This window comes from Ornithodoros turicata, chromosome 1 (assembly GCF_037126465.1).
Source record: "Ornithodoros turicata isolate Travis chromosome 1, ASM3712646v1, whole genome shotgun sequence".
Lineage (NCBI taxonomy): Eukaryota > Metazoa > Arthropoda > Arachnida > Ixodida > Argasidae > Ornithodoros > Ornithodoros turicata.
The window spans coordinates 138,696,127-138,720,753 of NC_088201.1; the positions used below are offsets into that span (position 1 = coordinate 138,696,127).

Here is a 24,627-nt window from a genome sequence, read left to right on the forward strand (position 1 = left end):
CTTCTGTTAGCATGGGTACAGATTTCTCCTGCCAGTGCAGCTGTTTGTATATACACTGAGCACACGAGAACGTGAAAGAGCACGGTCCCATGTTAACAGTAGCTATCGTTCTTTTACGTTATAGACAGCTGCCGTAATGCTGCATAGTTAATTTCTGTGTGCACGTGTTCAGTGTGGATATTGATGATAGTAGTAAAGCAGGGTAAACATGCACCCATGTTACACTATCTCTCCTTTTATGTTGTTGATAGCTGTCATATGGCCACAGAGGTTATCCATGTACTCAGGTGTTGAGTGTGAATATAGTACTAAACAGAAAAACAGAGTCCCTTTTGTGTCTCCTGAAGCTCAAGGCTTTTCTTTCAAGCTAAAATGTATGCATGCTGTTCTGCATCATTTCTGTGAACAGGACTGTTAAAAATTGCTTGACGACACTGCAGCTTTACACTAGTGTGATCAGTGCACTCTTGTTGTGTAGTCTCATATCCTGTAGAGGTAAATCTTAAGAATGGGAAAACACATTCCTATGGAATGATGCTACATGATTTATAATATACTCCCGCATGCACATTGCAATCATGCTTCTATTTATCGCGAATGCCACAATGCCTCTAATTTGGTGTTGTGCCTGTCTTCAACGTGTTCTGAATAGCTGAGTTCAAAAATAGTGAACCAAACCAATATCCACTTCTAATATGCGTATGTGTAGTACCTCACTGTACATTCAGTTATGTTACAACTTGTTCCCCTTACACCAGCTCAGGTGCATGCTAAGTGTCTACGGTTTTTCCCGTATGACATGTCCTGTACAATATCTACGCAGAACGGGTACTCCCATATCACACCGGCCCTCCTCTGCCTTGACTCGCACTCCACCCCTAAAGCAGTGAGTGGAGGGTATACACAATATGGGAATACTACGGTAACAAAATTCGGATGTGACTAAGAGTGTGTCATCAGCGTCATGACAAATGGTTTTAATATCTATGGATCTGTCACTCGAAACAGTGCCTGAATACTGTTGCAATACACGACACCATGACATACATTTATCGCTTGAAATCTTCCTTCCCCATCATCATCACCAGGAGAATATGTGGCATCTCATGCAAACTACTTTCACTGAATGACTGGCACCAAATGCCTGTGACATTAGATTGTATATGTGTCACACCTGGTTATTTATTTTGTTTCAAGTAAGCAGTTCTTCAAAGCCACATGTGAAGAAAATTTACTGCTATACAAATATGTGGCTGGCATTAGCTTAGGCTTATCGCATACCATGCCAACCCCAACACAACTGACCTTCATGTAACACACGAAAAACATGTCTGTGTAAGAGCTTGCTTCACCACAGGTTCATAAATCTTGTGGTTATGTGTGTGGAATTTTTCATTTCTTTTTAACGGGAAATTCACACTACTTCTGTTTCTTTTCAGAACCCCCCTCTCCTCCCACATTTTCGTTTTCTTAGGGGTGCATAAAGTTCAGTAAAGTGGAACGAAATAATTACATGCTTATCTTGTGCACCAACATAATGCATTTGGCCGGAACTTGTGAAACTGTTGCTTTGGGTGTTGGTAAATCTTCTGAACCATTTCCCCATACATCATGTATTAATTTCCTGAAGTTGCCTGAAGACTGCATGTTCATCACTCGTTACTGAAGTTAGGTGGGTAGTCATGCAGAGGCATCTGTATTATTTTACTACATATTCAGTGTTATGTCCCATACACCATGCTCACTACATTAAACTGTCCAGTTGCATAGATTTGTGTTGACACAACTGGATGAATACGTCCACCTCTACAAAGTGACAACTACCAAAGTGGTTCAAAAAATAAGTGAAATTGTGGAAGAAAGATATACAAACATGTAAATTTTAATAAAAGAAATACAGCACATTGTAGCTAAGATGCATGTGATTTCAAGCTGCATTCCTTTCTTTGTGTGAGAATATTTGCATTGCGCATATTTGTCCATTGCAAACTTCATCTCACTGTGTGCTATAGATCAATACAGAAAGCAAGCAGACAATGATCAGTGCTACTACAGAGATTTCATGCTAGAATGAGCACCTCTAGTTGTGCCTTGCTTTGATATTCCACTGTGTTGTTTCTCAAGAAATAGCACAATCTCTTAATACAAAGCTGTACAGTCAAACTGCATAACCACACAGTGCAGAAATGCAGCCTGCGCAATAATTTTTCAGAGCTTTATCATCGGTGTAAAGAACGAGAATTAGTCGAGGAAGGTCACAAACATGTAATCCTAGAATGCCCAGATGCTTGAATTACAGTGTGTAGCTCAGGATGTCTGAAATCCAGTAAAGCATGGAAAACTGGGAAAATAGTCCGAGAACTATTCCATGACTGGAAATATAAAAAAATGCCAAGCAAGCGGTGAAGAGCTGCTGAAATAAAAATTAACAAACTAAGTTTACACAATTATACAGTGGCAGTTACCATTCTCATGGCATCACACAGGCCTCTTATGTCATTTCACAGTCAAAGTTGAGTGATCTGTGTTAGGGTGGAGTGATAACTAACTGCATCACTAACGCAAATTCTTTCTGAACAAGAATCCTAAATTAAAAGCTTAAATAAGGAGTGATTTCACAGAGCGTAGTGCATGATGCAGTCGTCCATGTCATTGTTCTTCTGTCCGCGTCTTTTGGCTGTCTACACACCATAATTCGTACGACCTACCCTGCCTTGCTACACTTGTTTAGTGCATGATGTGCTGTTGGCAGCCGTATTTTAGCATGGCATGGCATGAGCTGTGGGGAGTTTTTAAGCATTGGTGGTCGTGATGGTTTGGCATGTAATGGTGCGATGATAATGCTAGTGAAATTTACAATGCCAGTATGAAGTTGAGAGACAAGCTTGTAAAGAATGAGCATGGAAAATGTGTAAGTCCCAAACCAGTTGCATAAAAGTGTTCCCTCAATAATATATGAAGTTGAAGAAATAAGCACAATGCAATTATTGAACAAAATAACAGTGCAGGCTTATTTGTAGCTGATGTTGCAGCTGTTGTATGTGTTTTCTTTGGTCCATTCCTGTTTGCTCTATCCTTTGAACACCACTCGTGAAACTGGTATAACACCTCCTTCTTTACGAGATATTCGGTTCATTTTAACATCTGTATTTTGTGTACATGGTCTCATTAAACTACAAATCCTGAATGGTTCAGACGTAGTGTGCTGGCACTAAAGTGTGGCCATTTATTTTAACAATGTCGAATGCATCATATCAAATGACAAATATGCTCAGTAACTGTAATGACAAATATATACATTAGGTATGTTCCCTTTTCGTGAAATTTCATCAGAGCAAGAGACAGTCACAACGTAACGATGAATCTTTGTGGGCTGAACAGAACAATCAATTTAGTGCTTAGTGATTTCTACAATAATCTGATATGCGAAATGCAGAAATAAAAGAGGTCAGAGTTAAGCACAGCAACGCACCGCACTGACAGGGGGTCACAACACTTCCACGCTCACAAGCAAGGACGCCCTGGGTAAGATGACGAAAACAGAGCTAAACAAACAAACGAAATACACACACAGGACGACGACGCAAACAAGGCAGCACCCTGAGTACGTCTTCCGTATCAGTCGCGCTCCAAAAAAACACAGCCAGCAAAGGGATACTCTAACGCGTTGCAGGTTTGTGACACGTTGAAAGTATCACGTCGATTTCTTAAAACGATAACACCATAAAAGTTGTGCGTGTGGGAGTCCCATGCAGCATAAGGCCATCCTTGCATCAACTTTCTTTCTGTTTACATAGCCCACAGTGATCAAACACTTGCACACACGTTGCGCTCATGACACCAGGCTCGAAAACGTATAAAGGACGCTGCTGGAATGCCCCAGCAATCAAGAGGCAATCTTGATCGTTGCAGTTCACCACACATATCGCACAACAGACGATAAATAAGCGATGGTCGGTGCGGATGAAATTATTACACGCAACCACAGTCGACGACCAAACACTGACAATAGCACAACGATCACCTCCACGAGGATACCTACTTCTGTTTTTCAAAGAACATTGCAAACGCTCACTATGTACACCTTTTTAGCGACCATAACAACCATATCTCGCGGAGATTGTCATTAACAGATACAGAGGTAGATCTAACCACCGATTACCGATACCCCGATCCGCAACCACCTCCAGCAGCGCCATCTCAACTTTTCTTCCGTAACAACCTCATAAGAATAATAATAAAAAAAAACAGGAGCCTTCCCTTCTTCGCAGTCCTGTCGTCTGCTACTTTCTCCCTCCCCTCAACCGTCACGTGACAATGTGAATAATGCGCATGCGTTGTGGTCAAGCGTTTGGATGGCGCTTCATAGCCGGAGAGATCGCGTGATCGATTTAAACCCGACGTCACTAAACCAATGGTTTAAGTCGACTGGTGAATACGGGTAATAGAGTCCACATCTAACATGCGTGATACGCGCTGGTTGAGTTCGACACTTATACGTGGCCTCTTTCCTCTTGGATGCCATCTTCTTCCCAGTACATGACGTCACGTTTCTGATATCTCCTAGCCTGTAGCGCAGATGAATTTTCTTCTAGCTTTTAACATATTTTAGCCCATCCCATGCTGTGTCTCAGTTGTTTGTTCGCCGATGATGTAGGTTCTCTAAGACACAATTTTTTCTTTTTTAGTCATTGGCTAGAAAGCCATCCTAGTCAGCGCTGCTGCATGTGGCTCATCGCGGCGTAATGCGAAAAAACATGTATCTACGGGGTCACGCTCTACTGTCCGTACCCCTTGCATTTGTTTCCCAGATCTAGAAACATAGTTAGGACGTTTAACGTCTCCTGCTCCTGACGCAGATCTTTCCCTGCAGTATCTTGCTCAAATTCTTTTACCACACGTCTAAAAAGATCCCACAAGTGTACCAGTTCATCTCTGGTGTCTGAGGAAAGGTAGATTATCAAGAAGTAAATCGACATCCTTTCCTGTTAATAATGTGAATTTAGCGACTTCCGTTTTGCTGTCAGTGAGCAGTCTGACGTTCGCGCCAGTTTCCTTTATAATGTCCACCAGTTTTCTCACGGACGTGTCTTTTCCTTTTGGATCGCGCACTCTATTAGCAGTGTCTACGTCCTGCATTTCCAGAGCAGGTTTTCAAGAAGCTGCTCGACTATTCGTATCTTCATGTGCAAAACATCAGGGACAATGAAGCGGGGTTCTATAGAGAACAATGGGGGGTGCCGCACTGAGGTTTTCATGTTGCCGTACATCTGCGTCTGCTTTCCACTGGCCGAATAATAACTTGTGAGTGTTTGTTTCACAAATTTGTCATAATAATACCTAAGAGGATCGTTAATTCAAGAGCTTATATTCATTCCGTTACCGATGCCAAACAATTTAAGAAATGCTTATGCGACCATTGCGGGCGGAGGGGTGACGTGGAAATTGGAGCGATCTGCATGCCTACACTGGCGGCACTTTGCTGGGGGAAGGGATGAAGAGGGGGAGATGAAGGAGGAAGGCTCACGCGTCTGGCCGGCATGACCATTGCCCTGCATTGCCGTTTTTCAATTTCCACTTTGTACGTGTTGTCATTCTTTGCTCCAGTTGACCAAAATGTTTAATGTACTTGTTTATTTACCTCCACGTATCTGCACATTTTTTTCATGTGGTTGTATGCTGCTATGGTAACATTATGCTACGAAATGCTAACCTCCCTTTTGTATTGCCTCCATGGCCAACAGGGGAAATAAATACATGAGTCAGTAGGTCTCACAGCTAAACAACCGTCCACCTTCCGCGTTCATGCTTTGAGAGCGATAAGAGATAAAAGCGATAATCAGCTTCTTTTGCGGGACTCGCCGATGCCACTCGACTACTGAAGTTTCTCTCTCTTTCTTTGTTTTTCTTTTCTTTTCTTTTTTTCTTACAGCCGTTGCAGACCGGCCACTACTGCACGGCTCATGATGTACTCGTACCGGGGCATCAAGCGCGGAATCATTATTTTATCTGTATCTTGTTGAGTTGCCCGCTTCATCACGACTTCTGCATTAACCACACGACAGACAGAAAGGCGAGGGCTATTACAGCAGCTATCAACGAAACCCGTGCACAAAAGTAACGACCGACTTATTGTTTTAGTTACTTTTTTTCCCTTCCATACTTCATCTAATGAAATCATTCCTTGTTCATCAAGATATCTACTGGACCTGATAGCACTGCGGTCTTGTCTTGAGTAGGAAGTATGCTAGGACGTTGCCAAAGCTTATTCGCTCTGCGCGCGTTCTTGCCATTGTTCCTGTATGCAAGAGCTTTTGTGCCCCTATTTTCTGCGTCTGAGAATTCTGGGAGTCTGCGACGGGAGTACGAACAGAAGGGCCTTCCAATATGTCTTCAGACTGCCTGTACGCCATAGAACGAATAATTGCTAAAGGGGTATTCGATAATCTGTATGGGAATATACAAGGAATATATTACACGTCCGTGAGAAAGCTGGCAGAGATTATAAAGGGATGTGGTGCGAACGTCAGACTGCTCACTGACAGCAAAACGGAAGTTGCTAAATTCACATCATTAACAGGGAAGAATGACGATTTACTTCTTCAGAGTCTACCACGCCTTGCGACCCCAGCCATGTCCTCGGACACCAGAGATGAACTAGCATAGTTATGTGGTCTTTTCAGAGGTGTGGTAAAAGAATTCAGCAAGATACTGCAGGGAAAGATCTGCGTCAGGAGACGTTAAACGTCCTAACTATGTTTCTAGGTCTGGGAAACAAATGCAAGAGGTACTGACAGTAGAGCGTGACCCCGTATATACATGTTTTTTCGCATTACGCCGCGATGAGCCACATGCAGCAGCGCTGACTAGGATGGCCTTCTAGCCAAGGACTAGAAAAGATAAATTGTGTCTTAGAGAACCTACATCACCGGCGAACAAACAAATGGGACGCAGCATGGGATGCGCTAAAATATGTTAAAGTTGGAAGAAAATTCTGCGCTACAGGCTAGGAGATATCAGAAACGTGACGTCACGTACTGGGAAGAAAGTGGCACCCAACAGGAAAGAGGCCAGGTTTAAGTGTCGAACTCAACCAGCGCGTGTCACGCATGTTAGATGTGGACTCTATGATGCGAGGTGAGCTAAGAACGGAAATCGGGAACGACGTCCAAAGATCCAGACGACGGCAAGCTGAGGCAAATGTTGCGTCACAGCTTGAGTAACGTGGTTTGAAGTGCGCCCGATTATTTTGGCTTCAACGTTAAAAAGAGGACATTGTGATCGCATATGCAACCATGCGAATTTTTTCCCAACATGAAGACGTCACTAACTCTTATGTGTAAATCAAATGTTCATCGTGCTTCATTCATATTTATTCAACTCATACGTACTAGCAATCGATGCTACACAACTGACTTGTACGTGGTGCACGCAGTTGCTTATCAACTAGTCAATACATTTTTCTTCACACCTACAGAAACAAAGATGATCGAATGAAAAAAGACGCGACAGCGAACAACACAGTCCCAAGCAGTCTGCTGAAAGCGCGAGCATGTACGACGGGTGGATCAAGATAGTAAATCTTCAGAAGAAATACGCTGATAACACAGCACACCTGCTAGAACCCTCTCCACTGACGAAAAGAAAAGCCAGGAGTACGGCTGTCGAAAAGCACGCGGCATCAATAGGGATAGATTTGAGCCACTACAGCGTTAGCTGTATTAAGTATGGATAATAAAAGACAGGAACGCAGCACGATACTTACTTTTTTTTTTCCGTTGTCTGAAATTGTGCTTATTTTGGTAGCCTTTGATAGATAGAACAGAAAGTCGCCACAAAATCGCAAATGAAACTCAAACAACAGAAGTCGTGACTTCTTAACTTTTTTTGCAGTTTCGAGGTGAACGACATATCTACAGTATCTAAAAAATGCAGATGACATTGACAAGGCAACGAGCATTATTGTGATCAAAAGAGAGCAGAGTAATGTGTTATAATACAAACGGAACACGTGACCGCCTTTTACAATTGCTACCGCATTATTATTATTACCGCAATTTACAATCTTATAGCTCTATCATAAATTGTCTTCAGGTATTAATACGCCCCTCCCCCCCCCCAAAAAAAAAGAAAATAAAAAGGAAAAGGAGAGAGCGAGAAAGAAGAAACGAAACCGGCAGTCTATACAAACGGTGTGTTCAGCCACTCGGAGTTTCGGAATATATAGATCGGTTTTATAGTTCAGCGTCATGCGTGTGCGTGCATGGCTGTCCTACTTCCCTCATCTTACATGCGTATCCGTAGGTTCTCTGCACTGCCGAGCCTTCAAGCCTCCAGCCTCCAGCCTCTTTCGTCTAGACGACACCATCTACGTCACCGCGACATATCCACGCCAACATTCACTCAACTTATAGACCTATCGTGCCTCAGAATACCTTGTTTCTATAAGCGAACTGAATGTTGGTTCGTTAGGCACACTTTAGCCCGCCAATTTGAGTCAAATCTTTTATTTTTGTATGTCTCAAATTTTGCAACCATGTCCAATTTTTTTGCGCTATTTCATAAACACGATTGTACATTCGGTCTACTCGAACGAGCCTCGAATTCTTCCGGGAGTCAGTATGGAAACACATGAGGGTATACAGGTTGTCCTTTGTTAGGTGCCACAGTTGTTATTAAAAAATTATGAGAGCCCCTGACGTGCCGTTTGGGCGCCTAACATACCTGGCCTCTCGGATATCTTTCCTAGCCGGTCTCATCAGTGTTCGATGGCTAACTAGAATGGTATACTTAATTAGCTTCACTAATTTTCAAAGATAAGAGATTGACCGAATGACAGCATCGAATCACTTGAGTCATTGTACATTCTCTATGACCGACGCATTGGTGTCTATAATTATGAACCTATCCTCGATAAACTTGGTTTGACAACCCTAGCACATCGTAGGACATCAGATATCACATTTTCCTGTGCAAAGTAGTACATGTCGTCTTAAGCTGTCGTTGGTCCATTTTCTGCTGTTGATTTTAGTTCTTTCTTGTGTTTTCATCCTTCCTTCATCATCTTCACATAATGTTCCACGTGCAGTGGGGTAGGGTACGCGCCTCCGCGGTGAAACACCCCATCTCATCATCGTCATTATTGTTGTCTTTGTTGTGCCGTTCACTCCGACCACACCTTTATTTTATGTTTTGTTTGATTGGTCACAGTTTAACAGATACCAACAGACTTCGTAACATCCATAATGTACACACGTTTGCTCAACGATGTTAGTTCTCCTAACAGCTGTCAAGTTTTTAGCTTTTTATATCCTATACCACTACCACGTGAAGTAACACACAAATCTTTGCTTCTGGTATTGTTATTTCTTGTTTGTCTTCTTTATCCGTTGTCGTCTCTTCTGCGGCGAGCCATTTCCCAAACCTGTGGTTGCGCGTGGCCTTGAACGTAGGCTTCGCCGCTACGCGTCCGTGCGGCGATTGAAGGCTCCTTTACATGTTCAAAATTTGGAACCCGAATGGAACCTTGAAGATGCCACTATTCATGCCCAAAAAAATGCTCAAAAGTTTCGTCTTGGCAGAGGCAACATCCCATTAGAGAACGAATGCAAAGCGCTGCCAGCAGAATATGTAGCACGCGCTTTTCGTTCCAAAATACACAGGCTCTATGGGAGCCGTTTTAGGTGAAGCCTGCTTTACGTTTTGTCCCTAATTCTTGGACATGTAAAACCCACTAAATGCGTGCCACCGTTTCATACGTTGTACCTCATGGAGTCGACACGTAATGTCCCACATTTGGTTTTTAAAACTGCGATGTTTTCAAGCCACCGTTGATGATGGTATGAAAGAGCGCCAAGGGGCGTCGGCAGGTAGACGGGAAGTGACGTTTTAGCTGTGCACGTCTACCCAAAGTTACCAAGTTCACCATAACGAAGACCGTTGCAACTGCCTTTGTCGTCATAGGAGCAGAAAAGTATACACTTCCATTTTCCATGGAAAGACGTCACTCCAAAAAACGAGCGAGGAGGTGAAGACCTCAGAGCGACCAAGGAGCTCGCCCAACTTTCGGAGAGCAATGGTTTCGTAACGCGGGATCACACAAACGCTTTGGGATGCATGTTTAGCAGATATAAATCAATATCTACAACGTTATTTCCTAAAAGGTTTGGAAATGTTTTTGCAACCCCGTCAGTACTTCCCGAATTCGGACGGAGCTACGTTTGGAGAATATTTGATCTACGTTGATCAAGCACCGCGGGGTTCATAGGGGTTTCATTTAACTTTGCGAGACTTCATTTTTGCGAGAAAAAGACATTTGTGACATCGCGAAAATGTAGACTTTGTTAAGATTACTCCTTACACGTGTATGTAAATGCCACGCTTGCGAGACCCAGCTACGAAGGCGCATAATGCAAGACCATGTAAAAATTTTCCGCTGCTGCCGTCTTGATTTGTGTGCTCTTCCCCGTGACAATTAACTGTCCTCACCAGCTTTTATTTCTGATCGACCAGACCGTCTACTTGCATTTTTATTTTTGTCAAAACAATGCCTTAATAAAAGCATCGTCCAGGTAAGCTTGTCCTCCCTTGCTCTAGTGATACATTTGCATATGCCTTGTGTAATTATCTTTGTGCCTGGTAATCATTGATACTTGGCTATGCTATTTGTGTCTTTCTTACCAGGTCGGTCAAATGTGACAGTTTTGTATTTCCCTATGTATTCCCCTCTCCACTATACACAATGTCACGGAAGTGGAGCAGTATGGTATTGATAATAAATAAATGTCATAAAAAAACGTACCTCGCCGCTTTCAAAAAATCAGGAAATAGAACAATGCCATTCATGATCATGATTGACTAGAAAGTTATAATGCGCTGAAGTTATGTTTTAAGAGTGAACAAGAGACAGAAATCCACAGCAAGAGATTACGCCGCGTAACAAGGCGCTGTTCGCTCAGTTATTTCGAGTTCCGGAGGGCTCAGAACTTCAGAGAAACACTTATGCCCAGTTCCCACTTGGTGACGGCCGGCATGACTTCACGGCGCGATTGGTGACATCGAGGGGTGTCGGGAGAGAAAGCACATTTTTCGTGTTCACACTATAGAGAGCTTGCCGCTATGTTTAGCGGTTGACGAGACTCTTTCGGATATGTTTTTGGTCCGCACTACGTTTAAAATGTACTGTGGATCCTTCATGTAATGAGCGCGGATTTCCTTTCATTTCGGTGCTTCTGCAGCACCTCACGTTTATCTTTTAATCATCTTAATGGCACACACGTCAGGAATCAAGATGCAAGAAAAAACTGCGGCGACAACGGCGAAAAACGAGAAGACGTGCTTCGGATGTGTCACGTCATTGGCCAGGAGAACATCGGTTTCGCGAGCTGTCGCGACCGCCGGGAAACGTCGTGGAGAAAGTTCGGCATGTCGAACTTTTCGGTTCGATGGTCTCTTCTCTAGGAACGCCGGATATGAGCGTCTGTTTTGCGTTGGGGGCGTTGCGTCGGGCATTCGCAATTGGGAACTAGGCATTACTTTCATCTGAGATACATATCTGACATAGGGGACCTTTTTATATATATGAGCCAAAATGCCTTTAAAGACACAGTTACTGAATAATTGATATTCGATGCAGTAATATGAAAGCAGTGTAGAACCACACAAAGACACGTCTCGACGCTCAACTTCTCGTTATCCCATATCACGTGATAAATCCATCGCTTTATTGTGATCCGCCACGAGCTCCAGCGCGATGGAATTGCAGCGCAACCTGGAGGCGTTAGGATATAATGTAAAAACAAGACTCTATGAGCCGTATCAACCTCGAGTTCGTATCTCCGGAGTGGATAAGTCGATTGCGGATTCTGAAATTGTTGGAGATATAATTACGCAGAATGATCTGAATGTACACGATGACTAAACGAAAGTGGTCACTATGTTTGCGGGTAAGGAAAGTAACACTGGGATCTTGGAAACTTCCTCGCTGGCCTTCGAGCTGATAGCTGCCTTGGCTGCTTGGTGGCGTGCCGAGACGTGTATGGTGATCGCCGACGCCGGAGAAACACCTATCGATGTTCTCCGCCAAAGAGAAACCACCTGACACTATTTATACGGTTGTTCGCTCACCACCGGCGCCACCCTCTGGTTCAAAAGCTACGTAGGCGGAAGAACGGAAAACTCTCGCTATGTGTTAAAGCAGTATCTGGCAACATCACTGTCTTTACTGTTGCCCCGACCACCTCTTCAGTGGCACCATGAACACTGCCGAGCCCGTGCCTCTCGACACACATCCCTGGCCTCTTGGGGCCGAAGAGCCAGGTCGCCGTTACGGTTCTCAAACAATCTACTTTGGAAATGATGCATACAAAGTACAGAGGCGGCACGGCTATGTTCACAGATTGTTCGTCTACGCCGTTTATCTCCTCCGCTGCCTTTGTCATACCGGACGAGTTAATATCGCGTGGGTTTCGCCTGTCACATCGCACTTCGCACTTGATATAGACGCTTCTACTTGTCTGCGTTGGTGTCACCCTTGGTCCGCCAGGAATGGCGCCATGACGTCACTCAATCGTCACTCCTCCATGCAGTGAACCCGTCATTATCATTCAATATACCAGGTGGCTTCCCTCGCATCTCTACGTCACTTCTGCGGCGTCTACGACTCAACTTCACCCCCGTGTTCCGGATTTTAAACTGCGTTACAGTAACACGGCTCTGTGCCCAGCTTGCCACACCACAGCTACGATACTCCATATCATCGAGGACTGCGACTCGTACATGTGTGAACGCCGCGTGTTTCGACGCCAACTTGAGCTCCTTGACCATAAACCATTCAGCTTCTACAGAGTATTTGGCCAATGGAGCTCCCCTGCGATCAATGCCGGGCTCTTCGCTCCCTTTTTGCTTTCGTGCAAGCCAATGGACTCCTCGAAGAGCTCTAAACAGAACTCCAACATGTCGTTGCTTCGCGTTCGCCATCCTCCCATATTAACCCCTCTGAAGGAGGGTAGGGTCCTGCGGCTACTACAGGGAAGCATCCCATGTCATCATCACTTCTCTTTCATTTATTGTTGTTGTTGTTCGAACTGATAATGAAACGAACACGATTGTTTGTGGGCTGGACGCGTGCCTACGTGGAGGAAGTATCACATATAAGCAACGACTTTATTAGGAGATGATGAATAGGGAGTTTCATCGCCAGGGGCAATACTCTGTCCCATTGCTAGTGGTGGCATGGGGAATGAAATACTGAGCCCCTTCACAATAAGGATCGAAGTCCTGTGGTATCCAGAAAGGTGAAGAGAGGTTTGAGGGCAGAGCGTCGGTGGGCTGGATGTGGCCAGGGACCAGCAATTTTGTAAGACGGGGGGGGGGGGGGAGAGTCCAGCTCGTTAAAGGATCCGGAAAGTACGGTTCGGGAAGGTGGCAGTGTGGGCAATGGTGAAGAATGTGCTCTAGATCGTCTACAGCACCGCAGTAACTGCATTGGGGAGAGTCAACCTGCCTCAACCGGTAACGCAACTGCTCTGTAAAAGCCATATCGAGTCCCATTCGATGAACGAATGCGGCATCTTACCGAGAGGTACGTCGGGGCGTGCGGAAAGCGACCGTTGTATCAACTCTGCTCAGCATGGATGGAGGGAGAATGTCAGCGGTCGGAGTCACGAGGCGTCGAAGGCGGCTATAAATGAATTTCTTGTGGTCACGCTACAGGACAAGGGAAAGACGAATACGAGGAAATTTTTAGTGTGCAAGTGAACATACATCCATGGAATGTAGGACTACGCCGGCAGATAGTCATAGCAGAGCTTGTAAAAGTTTTAATTCCAGCAATAAAATCAAACATGGGGAAAATACATAGGTTTGGATCTGAGGATTGTCCAGGATTTTGTCGGATTCGCCGGATCTTCCAGAGCTCGATAAACTATTCCACTTTTTGATTGTTCCCCTTGATTTGTTACTGTTATTGACCATGGCATTGCCGATTTTGCAGTTTTGCAGTCCGTCTTTGCACGTTCGAAGGTAGTGACGAGATATCTAGTAAATACTGTAACAGAGATCTCCTCTAAGATATTAATGCCTACAACCACGGGGTGGGGAGGCGAGATAATTAGATGTAGCTCAGGAATATTGCACTAGTGAAAGCGAGTGATTTTAACACTAACGACCCCCTTTGGGGAAGCCAAGACCCAGACACTCGTCGAGAGAAGTTGATGATGAAAGATGGAAATCACTGAAAATGTTATCCAGTCGTTGAACTCAAACCTACATCTCTGGATTACCGGTCCAGGGCTCTACCAATTGAGCTAAGCTAATACACCTCCCCAGCGACTTCCAAGGGCGCCTCATCCGAAGGGACGAACCAACCACTTTCTCACTCATCCATCTTTTACTCTTACATTTTTCTCACCCATACACACATTCATACGACGGTATCGATGCAAACGGCAGCTGTTGAACATGACACAATTAATGTCCTGAGGCTGGAACACATAGAAAGGACAAATGTAATTATTTGTCCTTGTATTTGCCTTTGTATGTATTTGTCCTTTCTGTGTGCTCCAGCCTCAGAACATCAATTTTGTCATGTTCGAGAGAAGTTGGTCTATTGTTTATTGGTTAACGATCACGATGGTTTCAGACACAATCGGAGTTCTCACCATGTGGGTGCTGGATTTACCAACAGCTTTAGGTCATCATTATGTTGTCTTCATGCTTTTGGTGTGATTCCCCAATACAAATTAATGATTTATTTTTATTTTATTTTGATTAATGATAATTAATAATTATTAATTAATTAATACAATTAAACTAATTCCCCAACAAATTAAACATGACTGAGAAAGCAGAGGAAAAGCTTCATGAATAACAGGGGATGCATGGTACATAGGAATCATGCAATGTCTAGTGACGTCAGACAGGGTTATTGAAATGATAACAATGGCTTTGTCGCATAGGCTTCATCACAGGCAACTTTCATATAAATCCGGAATTAGGAACCTGCACCTATCGGTCTCGTGGTGGAAGGCGCACTTAACGCAATTACGAAGGGAAACTTAGGAAACGCAAAACTCAGTATAAAGGGGGAGTGATCCATGCTAAGAGAGCGGTTTGGGAGAAAAAGTAAATTCACTCGCCGGCAACAGTCTCTTTGGGGATACTTACAGCTGGGCAATATGAGGAAGACAACAACTATCACCCCAATCGACCGTTGAGATACTAACACAACTGGAGAATCCTACGACTTGTTTCACACCATATTATAGGCTGCTGGCTCATCGGTGGTAAAGTGTAATTCTATATACTCCTACCGATGTTTCTCCAGTTCTGGAGGTTTCGAAAGTAGAATATTTAGAGGGATAAGGAGGAGCTCTGCACCAGAAGCGTATTGAATTGATTATGCGTTGTTGCCTGTAATTACAACACAAGGCTAATTTGTCCTCTGGCGCTTCAATGGGGCACTAAAAGTCATAAGCTCACTTCAAATTAATCACGCTATGTAAATTTCGCTCTTGTGGTCTTAAAGGGGCACTGAAATGCAAAAACAAGTTAACCTCAAATTACGTTGCACGCTATGTTAATATCGTACTTATTATCATAATTCAAAACATTGATTCCGTTACGGACCTGCAATCAAAGCTATACAAGACTCTTTCTTGCTTCGGCGTTAAGCAGTGAACAACGTTTCAGCCCGTGCATCTGTGTTTTCAGTCCATGTTGCGCGTGCCACGCCATGGAGCAGTCCCGGTGAAAAATATAGTGCGCGTTGCGAAGCTGACTGGCGTCGCTGTCCGAAGGACTTGAAGATAAATGTTGTCAGTGAAACATTCGCGAGAACTGTTGTGGCTAGAATGCAGTGAATCGGTATCGAAAATGCAGCAGTGTGCATTATGCCGCGCATATACGGAACACTACGATCGGACCCATTCCAAATCCACACGTCCACGATAGCTATGCGCGCGCTTCTCGTGCTGCCTCATTGGATGTCGCCAATCTTTGCCTCCTGGGCACCCCAATTTATTGCTGCCAAAGACGGATCTGTTTTCATTGCGTTTTTCTTCCAAACGGTAGCGCTTTGTGAACTAATTTTATCTGAATTATACTAATTGAAACGCGGACTTTCATTTGAGAGCAATTTTGTTTTTGCATTTTAGTGCCCTTTTAATTCAAAACTATGATTCCGCTACGAAACTGCAATCAGAGTTATACCACTCTTTGTTGCTTCGTCACTAAGCAGTAAACGTCGCTTCACCTCGTGCATCGGTTATACATCGGGTGCTCTCACTCCATGCGGCGCGTGCACACGCGTGCCACGCCACGGAGCAGTTCCGGCGAAAAACATAGCGCGAGTTACGAAGCGGACTGGTGTCGCTCTCCGAAGGACGTGCAGATAATTGTTGTCAGTGGAACGTTTGTGACAACTGTTGTGGGATACAATTCAGTAAATCGGTATTGAAAAATGCAGGAACGTGCATCATGCTGCGCATGTACGGAACACTACGACACTGCGATATTTTTTATTAGCTCATCGCGGACAGTAGAGGCATGGGGACTCTGAAGTAGCTGACCTGCTTGGCAACCGCTATCTTGTCTGTGCCCCTGACGAAGGCGCGATCTATAACATGTAAGGGTCGTGTGAATTTCATCGTCATTGGCTAGATGCAAATCGAAGACCTCGTTCATGAAGCCCATGAACCAGTTGTTTTGGAGCTCGCTAATGGGCGTATAGAAGTCTCCCATGACAATCATAGGCATGTCGTCTTTCATAAATGCGCTTCACGTTGTTCTGAGGCTCGTTTGCACTCGCATGCAGTCGTCGCCGCAGACTCGATACGCTAATCTTGGACTGAAGAAGTTCCTCCGCCGACAACTGTTCGAGCCGTTGCGTCCACGGTGTGACATATACAACTCGCCCCAGCCCGCGGCGGTGGTGGAGGTGATGGGACTGCTTGCCGTAGTCGACCAAACTCAGGCGGGCAACGTCACGTTTTTCACCGCAGGGTGGGAACATGCGTACTGGGCCGATTTGGCAGGGAACTGTGCCGACATTGTGTTAAAGCGTCTAAGGAAAGCCCAGCGGGAAACACTCAAACAGCACGCCTGGCGCCCGGATTCGAAAGCGGATCACCTGCCATGTTACAGGACTAGTTACGAGGTTACGGGAGCTAGTGTTTCACGGCAGCGCCGTGGAACTGCATGCCGTAGTCGGCCATGTTTCGGGCGGGCAACGTCAGGATTATCGCAGGGTCGGATCCTGCGTCATGAGCCGATTTCACAGGGAATTATGCCATTGTCTCGGGAAAACACAGGGTCTCAGCGTCTAAGGAAAACACAGGACAAACACACAGACAGCACAGCCGACGCCCGTGTTCTGTCCCGGGTCACCTGCCATGTCTCAGCGTGGAACACCATCATCGTAACCACAACGCTACGGGAGGTACTGTTTATGGCGGCGGCGGTGGTGGTGGTGGTATTGCTTGCCGATGTCGACCACGATCAGGCAGGTAACGTCACGACTACCGCAGGGGGGATCGTGCGTCCTGGACCAATTTCATAAGGAACTGCACCGACAGTTGTTCTAAAGCATCTGAGGAAAAGCCAGGGAACACTCAGACAGCAGAGCCGGCTCCAGTATTCGGACCCGATTTACCGGTGAGTCTTGGCGTGGAATGCCGTCGTCGTATAGCCAATGGGATGCGGAAACTTTCTCTTTTGTTTCAACGAGGAAACTTTATTTGCAGTTTTAATTTTTTTACATGGTGTCCGGACGCAAATCACAGTGGAACTATATGCACTGCTTGGAGGATTGGACCATCATGTATGTTTTGTTTTTATTGCTACGTATTTGGCTATCCGCTTCTTGCTATCCGTTTTTCTGCTATGTGGAACCGGTGCGTTTGATGGCATAGTGGTGGTGGTGCTTCAGGAACACCTCACCGTCTCGGCCTCAGAGAGGTGGGCAACGTCACGATTAACGCTCTAGGGGAAGGTGCATCCCGGGACGATTTCTAAGGGAACTTTGCCGACATATGTCTGACAGCGTCTTAAGGGGCCGTCACACTGTTGCGACAAAGACAAGACACTCAACAAAAACAAGTGTTTTTGTCGCGTCCGTCGCCATGTCACACTGCTCTTTACAAGAACACCGACAAACGACAGCACTGAACGGCATTGTCTTTCGTAGACGTCTTGTCTTATGTTTCCGTTTCGGTTTCCTGTCACACCAAAAAACTTTTCTAAAAGACGCACACGACCGACATCGACATCGCGCGCCTCTTTCCTTCTGTTCCTTCTGTTTGCTTGATTTCTGAAGTCAACATGTGGGATCCGGAACTGGAGATGATGAGAGCTCTCGCGCTATACTTTGCGTTCGATGATGACGACAAACAACCGCCGCGTAAGAGAAGAGTTTGGGTTAAGCCGTGGCTCTCAAGGCGAAAGGCACAAGGGTGCTATGAAAAACTAATGCGAGAGTTGACCCTCGAGGACGCGGAATCTTATCGGAGCTGGATCCGCATGGATACCAACACGTTCGAGGAGCTACTCTCCCTGGTCCGTCCTCACATATCAAAACAGGACACTAACTTCCGACCGGCAATTTGTGCAGGGGAGCGTCTTGCGATCACCCTCAGGCACTTAGCAACAGGTGAGTGTATGACGCTGAATATTTGCTTTTACTTGTTTGTCCTACAATACAGTAGTACAAGGAATGTGCGCGCTGCTACGAATGCGTCGTAAAATTAGGAAACACTCCTGAAATTGATTTTTGTGCGAAATACGGGTTAATACTGATTGCGACGTTCAAATTGTCTCCATTTGTTTTTGCTGTTGTTGTTTCAGGTGAAACACACAAATCCCTGGAATTCCAATTCAGAGTTGCCCACAATACTATATCTTTGATGGTGCATGAGGTATGCAAGGCAATCTTCCAAGTGCTGTGTGACAGATACTTGAAGGTACATCCACTGATGTATAGTGTATATAAGCATGATGCCATGGTACGAAGGTGCACATCTTTTCTAACTTCTCTACATCATTTCAGGTGTCGCAAGGGCAGGAAGAGTGGTGCAATGTGGCCAGTCAGTTCTATGAGCTCTGGCAGTACCCTAACTGTATTGGTGCTCTCGATGGCAAGCATCTTGTCATTGCTCCTCCTCCACGTACTGGGGCCTTGTACCGAGAACAAGAGCACTTTCAGCATTGTGTTGATGGCCCTTGTGGATGCCGACTTGAGGTTCTTGTATGTGGACGTAGGTAGAAATGGTCGTATGAACGACAGCAGTGTTTGGGGCCAGTCAAAAATACGATCAGCCATTGAGAGTGGACAGCTAGGTATACCAGGCCCAAAGACGTTGCCTGCATCTACGAGTAGCACACCTTTCTTCATTGTTGGAGATGAACGTTTCGGTCTAAAACCCTACCTGATGAGGCCGTACGGTGCAAAGGACCTGAATGATGAAAAAAGGATTTTCAACTATAGGTACACAATAGGAGAAGAAAGTGATGAGTAGTAACTACTCTCTTGTAGTTCAAAATGAAGTTGGATACTACGTGCAAAAACTAGTTAAACTGCATTTCCTGCTATCTACATAGTTAATTACATTTAGGTAACTTCATGCCATAAGATCATTCCATTTTTCTTCTTTGCCTTGATATTGTGTAGTGGATAAAATTTTCCACACAAATTGCCATCTTTCTGTTGCTCCAAGTGTACCTTCACGTCATTTGTACATTGATAGAAGTCTCATATATGGAGATCAAGCCACGAGACAACAGACTTTAAAAGTGATAAAACCCCCGTGCCGGGAAAGAAGTCAAAGGACGACACAACACACAGCACAGTGTGCGTCCTTTGTGTCGTCCTTTGACTAGTTTCCCGGCACGGGGGTTTTATCACTTTTAAAGTATGAAATACTGAACGGCCCAGTTTTTAACCATTTTTGAGGCAACAGAGTAGTCAAAAATGCAGTTGAGCTACGACGTAGCAGTTACCTGGTAGCTTAACTAACAGTTCCACAATGTAGCTGCACTACAATTTGAAGAAACAGCAGTATAGTTGGATGGCTAAGATATTAGTTGGTGCCTATCCCCGCAAGTAAAGAGGCCCACATGTAATTGTTCGAAAACATGTCTGATTACGTACGCTCTCCCGTGCACGCCCGGTGTCCGAGAACGCCTTTGGGATACTGGCGAACCGCTGGCGTATATATCAATCATGAAGCACGACCCTGAAAAATGTTGTGCGGTGGTGAAGGCTACTGTTTTTCTGCACAATTTCTTGAGGTGCAAGACGACTGCGAGAGTACGCTACACGCCGCCAGGAAGTCTTGACGTGGAAGATGTCGTTGCAGGTAACTGTGGCGCGATCATGATCGCTGCAGCCTTGCCAGTGCTTAGTGATCGCACTCATGATTGCGATCATCAGGCTTTGATAAGGCATTGTGATCATGATTGCGCCGACCTATGCTCACAACTAACAGATTTTTTTTTATTGTTGAACCACTAATACAGGTAATTTCCAAGGCTTAGTCATATCACAAACTCATGATCACTAGGACATTAAGGCACGTGAACACTAGGTATCCTTATCGAGATACTTTATCTCAGCTTGTTTGAGATCAATGGACAGTGTGCTCACACATTTATCACCTGCTTTGTGAATCAAGTAGGCTTCAAGGATCTCCCTATCCACTTGGTTTAGAAAGGTACCTGCTATTGTAGTTTTTCGAAATAGTGGTTCACATCCGCAGTTTTTGCAGTGAACACGCAGGTGACCAGAGGGGGTGTTACATTTTTGGGCAGCGGCGTGTTCTCTCAACCTCGTGTTTACACGTTCACACTAGTCTTCACGTGCCCTGATGTTCCTAGTGATCATGTGTTTGTGATATACCTAAGCCATGGAAATTACCTATTTAAGTGGTTCAAGAATACAAAAAGTCCGTTAGTTGTGACTACACAGCCGTCCTGTCTCTTTCTTCCGTCCTTGTCTCTCTGCTGCGAAAAAACCTGAAGTATGACTTACCAACTATCGTAGATGGGTAGGTATCCAGCGAACCTGTAGAGATGTAGGAAGGGAGTTGCCTCAGGACAGAAGCCGCCGATATTTCGAACAGAGACTGTTCTTCTTCTGGGCAACGTCCTCATCATTGGCATGGTATTTAAAGGGTTAGGTGTGACGTGTTTAAAGGTTCATGCGAACTGTGGGTCAACAGCCCGGAGGGAAGAAAGGTTCCGTACGGGCTCCTACGGCCGGAGTGAATGGCTGCTTTGTTAGAGTGTGGAGGGGATTATGTGAACGTTGTGATCTAGGCTACAGACCGGTTACAGAAAAATGGAAGGTTCACGAACACGTGGACGAAACGGGACAACAGGCAAGAATTGGCAAGCATAGCGAAAGATAAGGAGGTTAGTGGTTACGTGGGGAAAATTCCAGAACGAGCGCAGGTTCTTTTTATTTTTTTAATTTTAATATTTGGAATACAAAGTTGTGGAATGCAATAAAGAAAGCAGAAAGCAGTGGCCATGCAGGACATAACAGATGATAATGGAGGTAGAAGGGAAAAGCATATTTTATTTGTGAAGTGTTTCTAGGGTGCCTTGTGATTTGTTGATACCGGACGGGTGAAGAGCGTTGAACTTGTATATGAGATAAGACTCCCTATCACGTCTGTCACGTGTGGATCTAAACCCGGTTTCTAGAATATATAGTTTAATGCTGTCAAAATTGTGACCAGGAACGTTAAAGTGTTCGGCGACTGTTTTGGGGAGTTTGTTGGACGTGTCGGTTCTGTGTCCGGTAAGGCGGTTGTTCATTTGTTGGCCGGTTTCACCAATGTATTGCATCGTGTTTCTCTACGTCAGCAGTTCTTGATTTCACAACATAATTATAGGCACGCTACGCAAGGGATCGTGGCGGAACGAGGGAGATCCCTCGATGACTTTCGCAGTGGTGGAGGCATGAACTGCACCACAGATGCAAAGGCAATCGGGATACCTTCAAGCACTACCTCAACAATGAAGGGCAAGTCAGTTGGCAGCACAAAATCATATGAACTGGTAAATTTATTGCACTATTATGATCACATTTAGTTATTGCACACAGTCTTGCGTATGTGTTAAAATCATTCTGTGTGGAAGTCTTCAAACTGAATTACGTCTCCCTGCCCAGTTTACAATGACAATGTGTATTTTACAATAGCCTGCTGTGCAACAATCATTGCAACGTGTCTTTGCACACCTGCAGGGACCTCCCTGATCATGTTTGCTATCATGGCACCATATATTTCGCATTCATCACTTTGTGACCAGTGAAGCCTCTCAGGCTTGCACGCAGAAGCACGCAATAGCTTCGTCTTGTCATCACTTCGTTGCTTGTCTGCTTTTCTCTTTTCAGACCTGCTGGGGGTGGGGGTGTCTTCCAGAATTGGACTACCACCTATAGGGCTGCTATCCATAGTGCCACCAACTACAGGGCTACTGCTGCTGCTGCTGTCAAAAACGTCTGTCTCACTCCGACAATCCTGTAACTATTAAATTGAACGTTGTTAGCACAGTTGCGCTTACGTTGTACTTTGAAAGTGCAAAAAGGAGGGATCTGATTAAACAGAAACATAATGATCCTTTAAGTATTCAAGGTAAAAGAAAAAAATCTGTGGCCTATAGTTATGACACACACACAGTTTTATACTGCCTTAGGTGGAGTTCACATGGGCCAACTTTTTCCACCAACTATGACTAACATTGAAATTAGTCAGATGCCGTCCACCACAAACCTCGACCAGATGACTTCTGGCATCAGTGTGGCATTTTGGAAGTGGCACTATGGGTCTGCCAACTCAGACAAACTTGGAACGATGTTGGCCATGGTGGAAAAAGTTGGAAAAAATTGATCATAACACTTTGTCAATTCTGAGTTAGTCATGCTAACTAGTAGAGTTCAGCTGCATGTGTGTAGCCAAAATAATCTAAAGGACTCCTCTGTCAGATAACTTGATAATGATGTAACCCATTCTCACAATCATGTAGTTGTCATTCTGCTCATGGAGATAGCTTGCTCTCGATACTAAAAAAACTACTTACGCCATGCTCAGAATCTTCAGCTGCTTGGCCAAGATTTAAGTTGCATGTACTTTGAACTTGCTTGCAGCTCGAACTCAGGAACTGCATTGCTTCAAAGTGCGCCCACTTGGGTCGATGTACTTCGTCGGGGCCACATCCAGATCTTTTGCTTCCTTCAACCTTTCGCACTTCTCGCTGAAACTGAGACCTTAGGTTTGTTCATTTGGCCTTGACAACAGCAGCTGTTGGAAAAAAAGGACATACTGCTCTAATTGTTGACCAATGTCAAAATAAAAACAATGGCACGAATTGGTTGGCTCTGCGTTATTTATTTGCTTTTGGAAAAGGCCTGAAACACAGAAACATGTCGCTGTGTTTTATTATTGAACTTTAGAAGAGAATCTTCAACTGTAAAAATTCGCAGTTCTTCGGAATGAAATGGTATCTGTGCGCATATCATGTCGTCCTCTGACAAAACTAACGTCGTCGTATTTACATCGTCTTTTTGTGCATTTTGCGAGGCCATGAAATCTTGCCGAGCGAATGTATGAGACACAAACTTCATACAGTTATACACGCTATTTTGAAAGTACAAATATGTATATTGTCATTACGCACGAGGACAAATATTTCACATCATGTGCTTCAATGCGTTACCGAGGGAAAATGCTAATTCAGGTGGTGCTTACCTGTGCATAAAAGTTTTTCCGCAATGCTGCAGAATGCCTTGTCCTTTAAATCACGCCTGTGGTACGTCGGCAATCCAATATTCCATATGATGGGACGTTCCTCTACTTCTTTGATCAGCTGCAGTTCGACTTCGTGCGTCCACTCCATTTCAAACAAGCAACAAATGGCGGAACCTTGCATGCATTCACATAAAAAACGTGTTTCGAGGCCGATGTCGGTGACAACGCACACCCAAATTGCCAGAAATCCATAAATTCCCATTTGCCGGTAGAAATTTGGTCTGCCGCCAAAACAGCAAAAACACGTCTTGCAACATGTTTTGTTGATGTTTTTGTCGAGAAATTATGTCACACTGCCACAACATTTGTTTTGTTGTGATGTTGATGGCGCTGTCTCGCCAATGTGACATCCTCGCCGACAAAACGCGAAACACCGACAGCGTCCGCGGCGCCTGTCTTGTCGATGTCTTGTCGTTGTCCGATGTTTTGATTTACAGTGTGACATGCCCTTTAGTAAAACCTAGGAAAAAACCCAGATAGCACATTCGGTACCGGGATTCGTACCACTCATTCTCGACATGACATGACACTTTGTTGTCGCATGTTTGAACACATGATCGACCATGCCCAGATCGATTATGCCCAGCCAGCAATGAATGGGTGCAGGGCTTACGCTACGACATACCTGGCCTCAAGAAAGCTGGAAGGATATGTGCTCATCAAAGCTATCGTGTTAAAAACCCGTATACATATTACGTGGACGCTAAGGTGGAAGCACCTTGAAGAAATAGAGAAGAAGAAGGCGCCAAATCGTCGCAATACCTGTTTTTGGAAAGCATGATTGCTCTGTTAAAATGTAGGAGAGTGGAAGCGCAATATA

The 24,627-nt window shown here is 44.7% G+C and overlaps 1 protein-coding gene and 1 long non-coding RNA gene across 2 annotated transcripts; one reads left to right on the top strand and one right to left on the bottom strand.

Moving 5' to 3' along the window:
- Positions 1-18,318: 18,318 nt before the first annotated feature.
- Positions 18,319-19,511, top strand: LOC135385872 (uncharacterized). Its single transcript, XM_064615450.1, has 4 exons — positions 18,319-18,646; positions 18,841-18,956; positions 19,043-19,160; positions 19,255-19,511. Exons 1-4 carry the CDS (start codon positions 18,319-18,321, stop codon positions 19,509-19,511), a joined length of 819 nt encoding a protein of 272 aa, XP_064471520.1.
- Positions 19,512-22,064: 2,553 nt separating this feature from the next.
- Positions 22,065-23,828, bottom strand: LOC135369813 (uncharacterized). The gene is made up of 3 exons (XR_010415130.1): positions 23,748-23,828; positions 23,080-23,300; positions 22,065-22,526 (listed from the first exon to the last, which is right to left on the bottom strand). It is a non-coding gene; the product is annotated as an uncharacterized LOC135369813 (long non-coding RNA).
- Between the last annotated feature and the right edge of the window lie 799 nt (positions 23,829-24,627).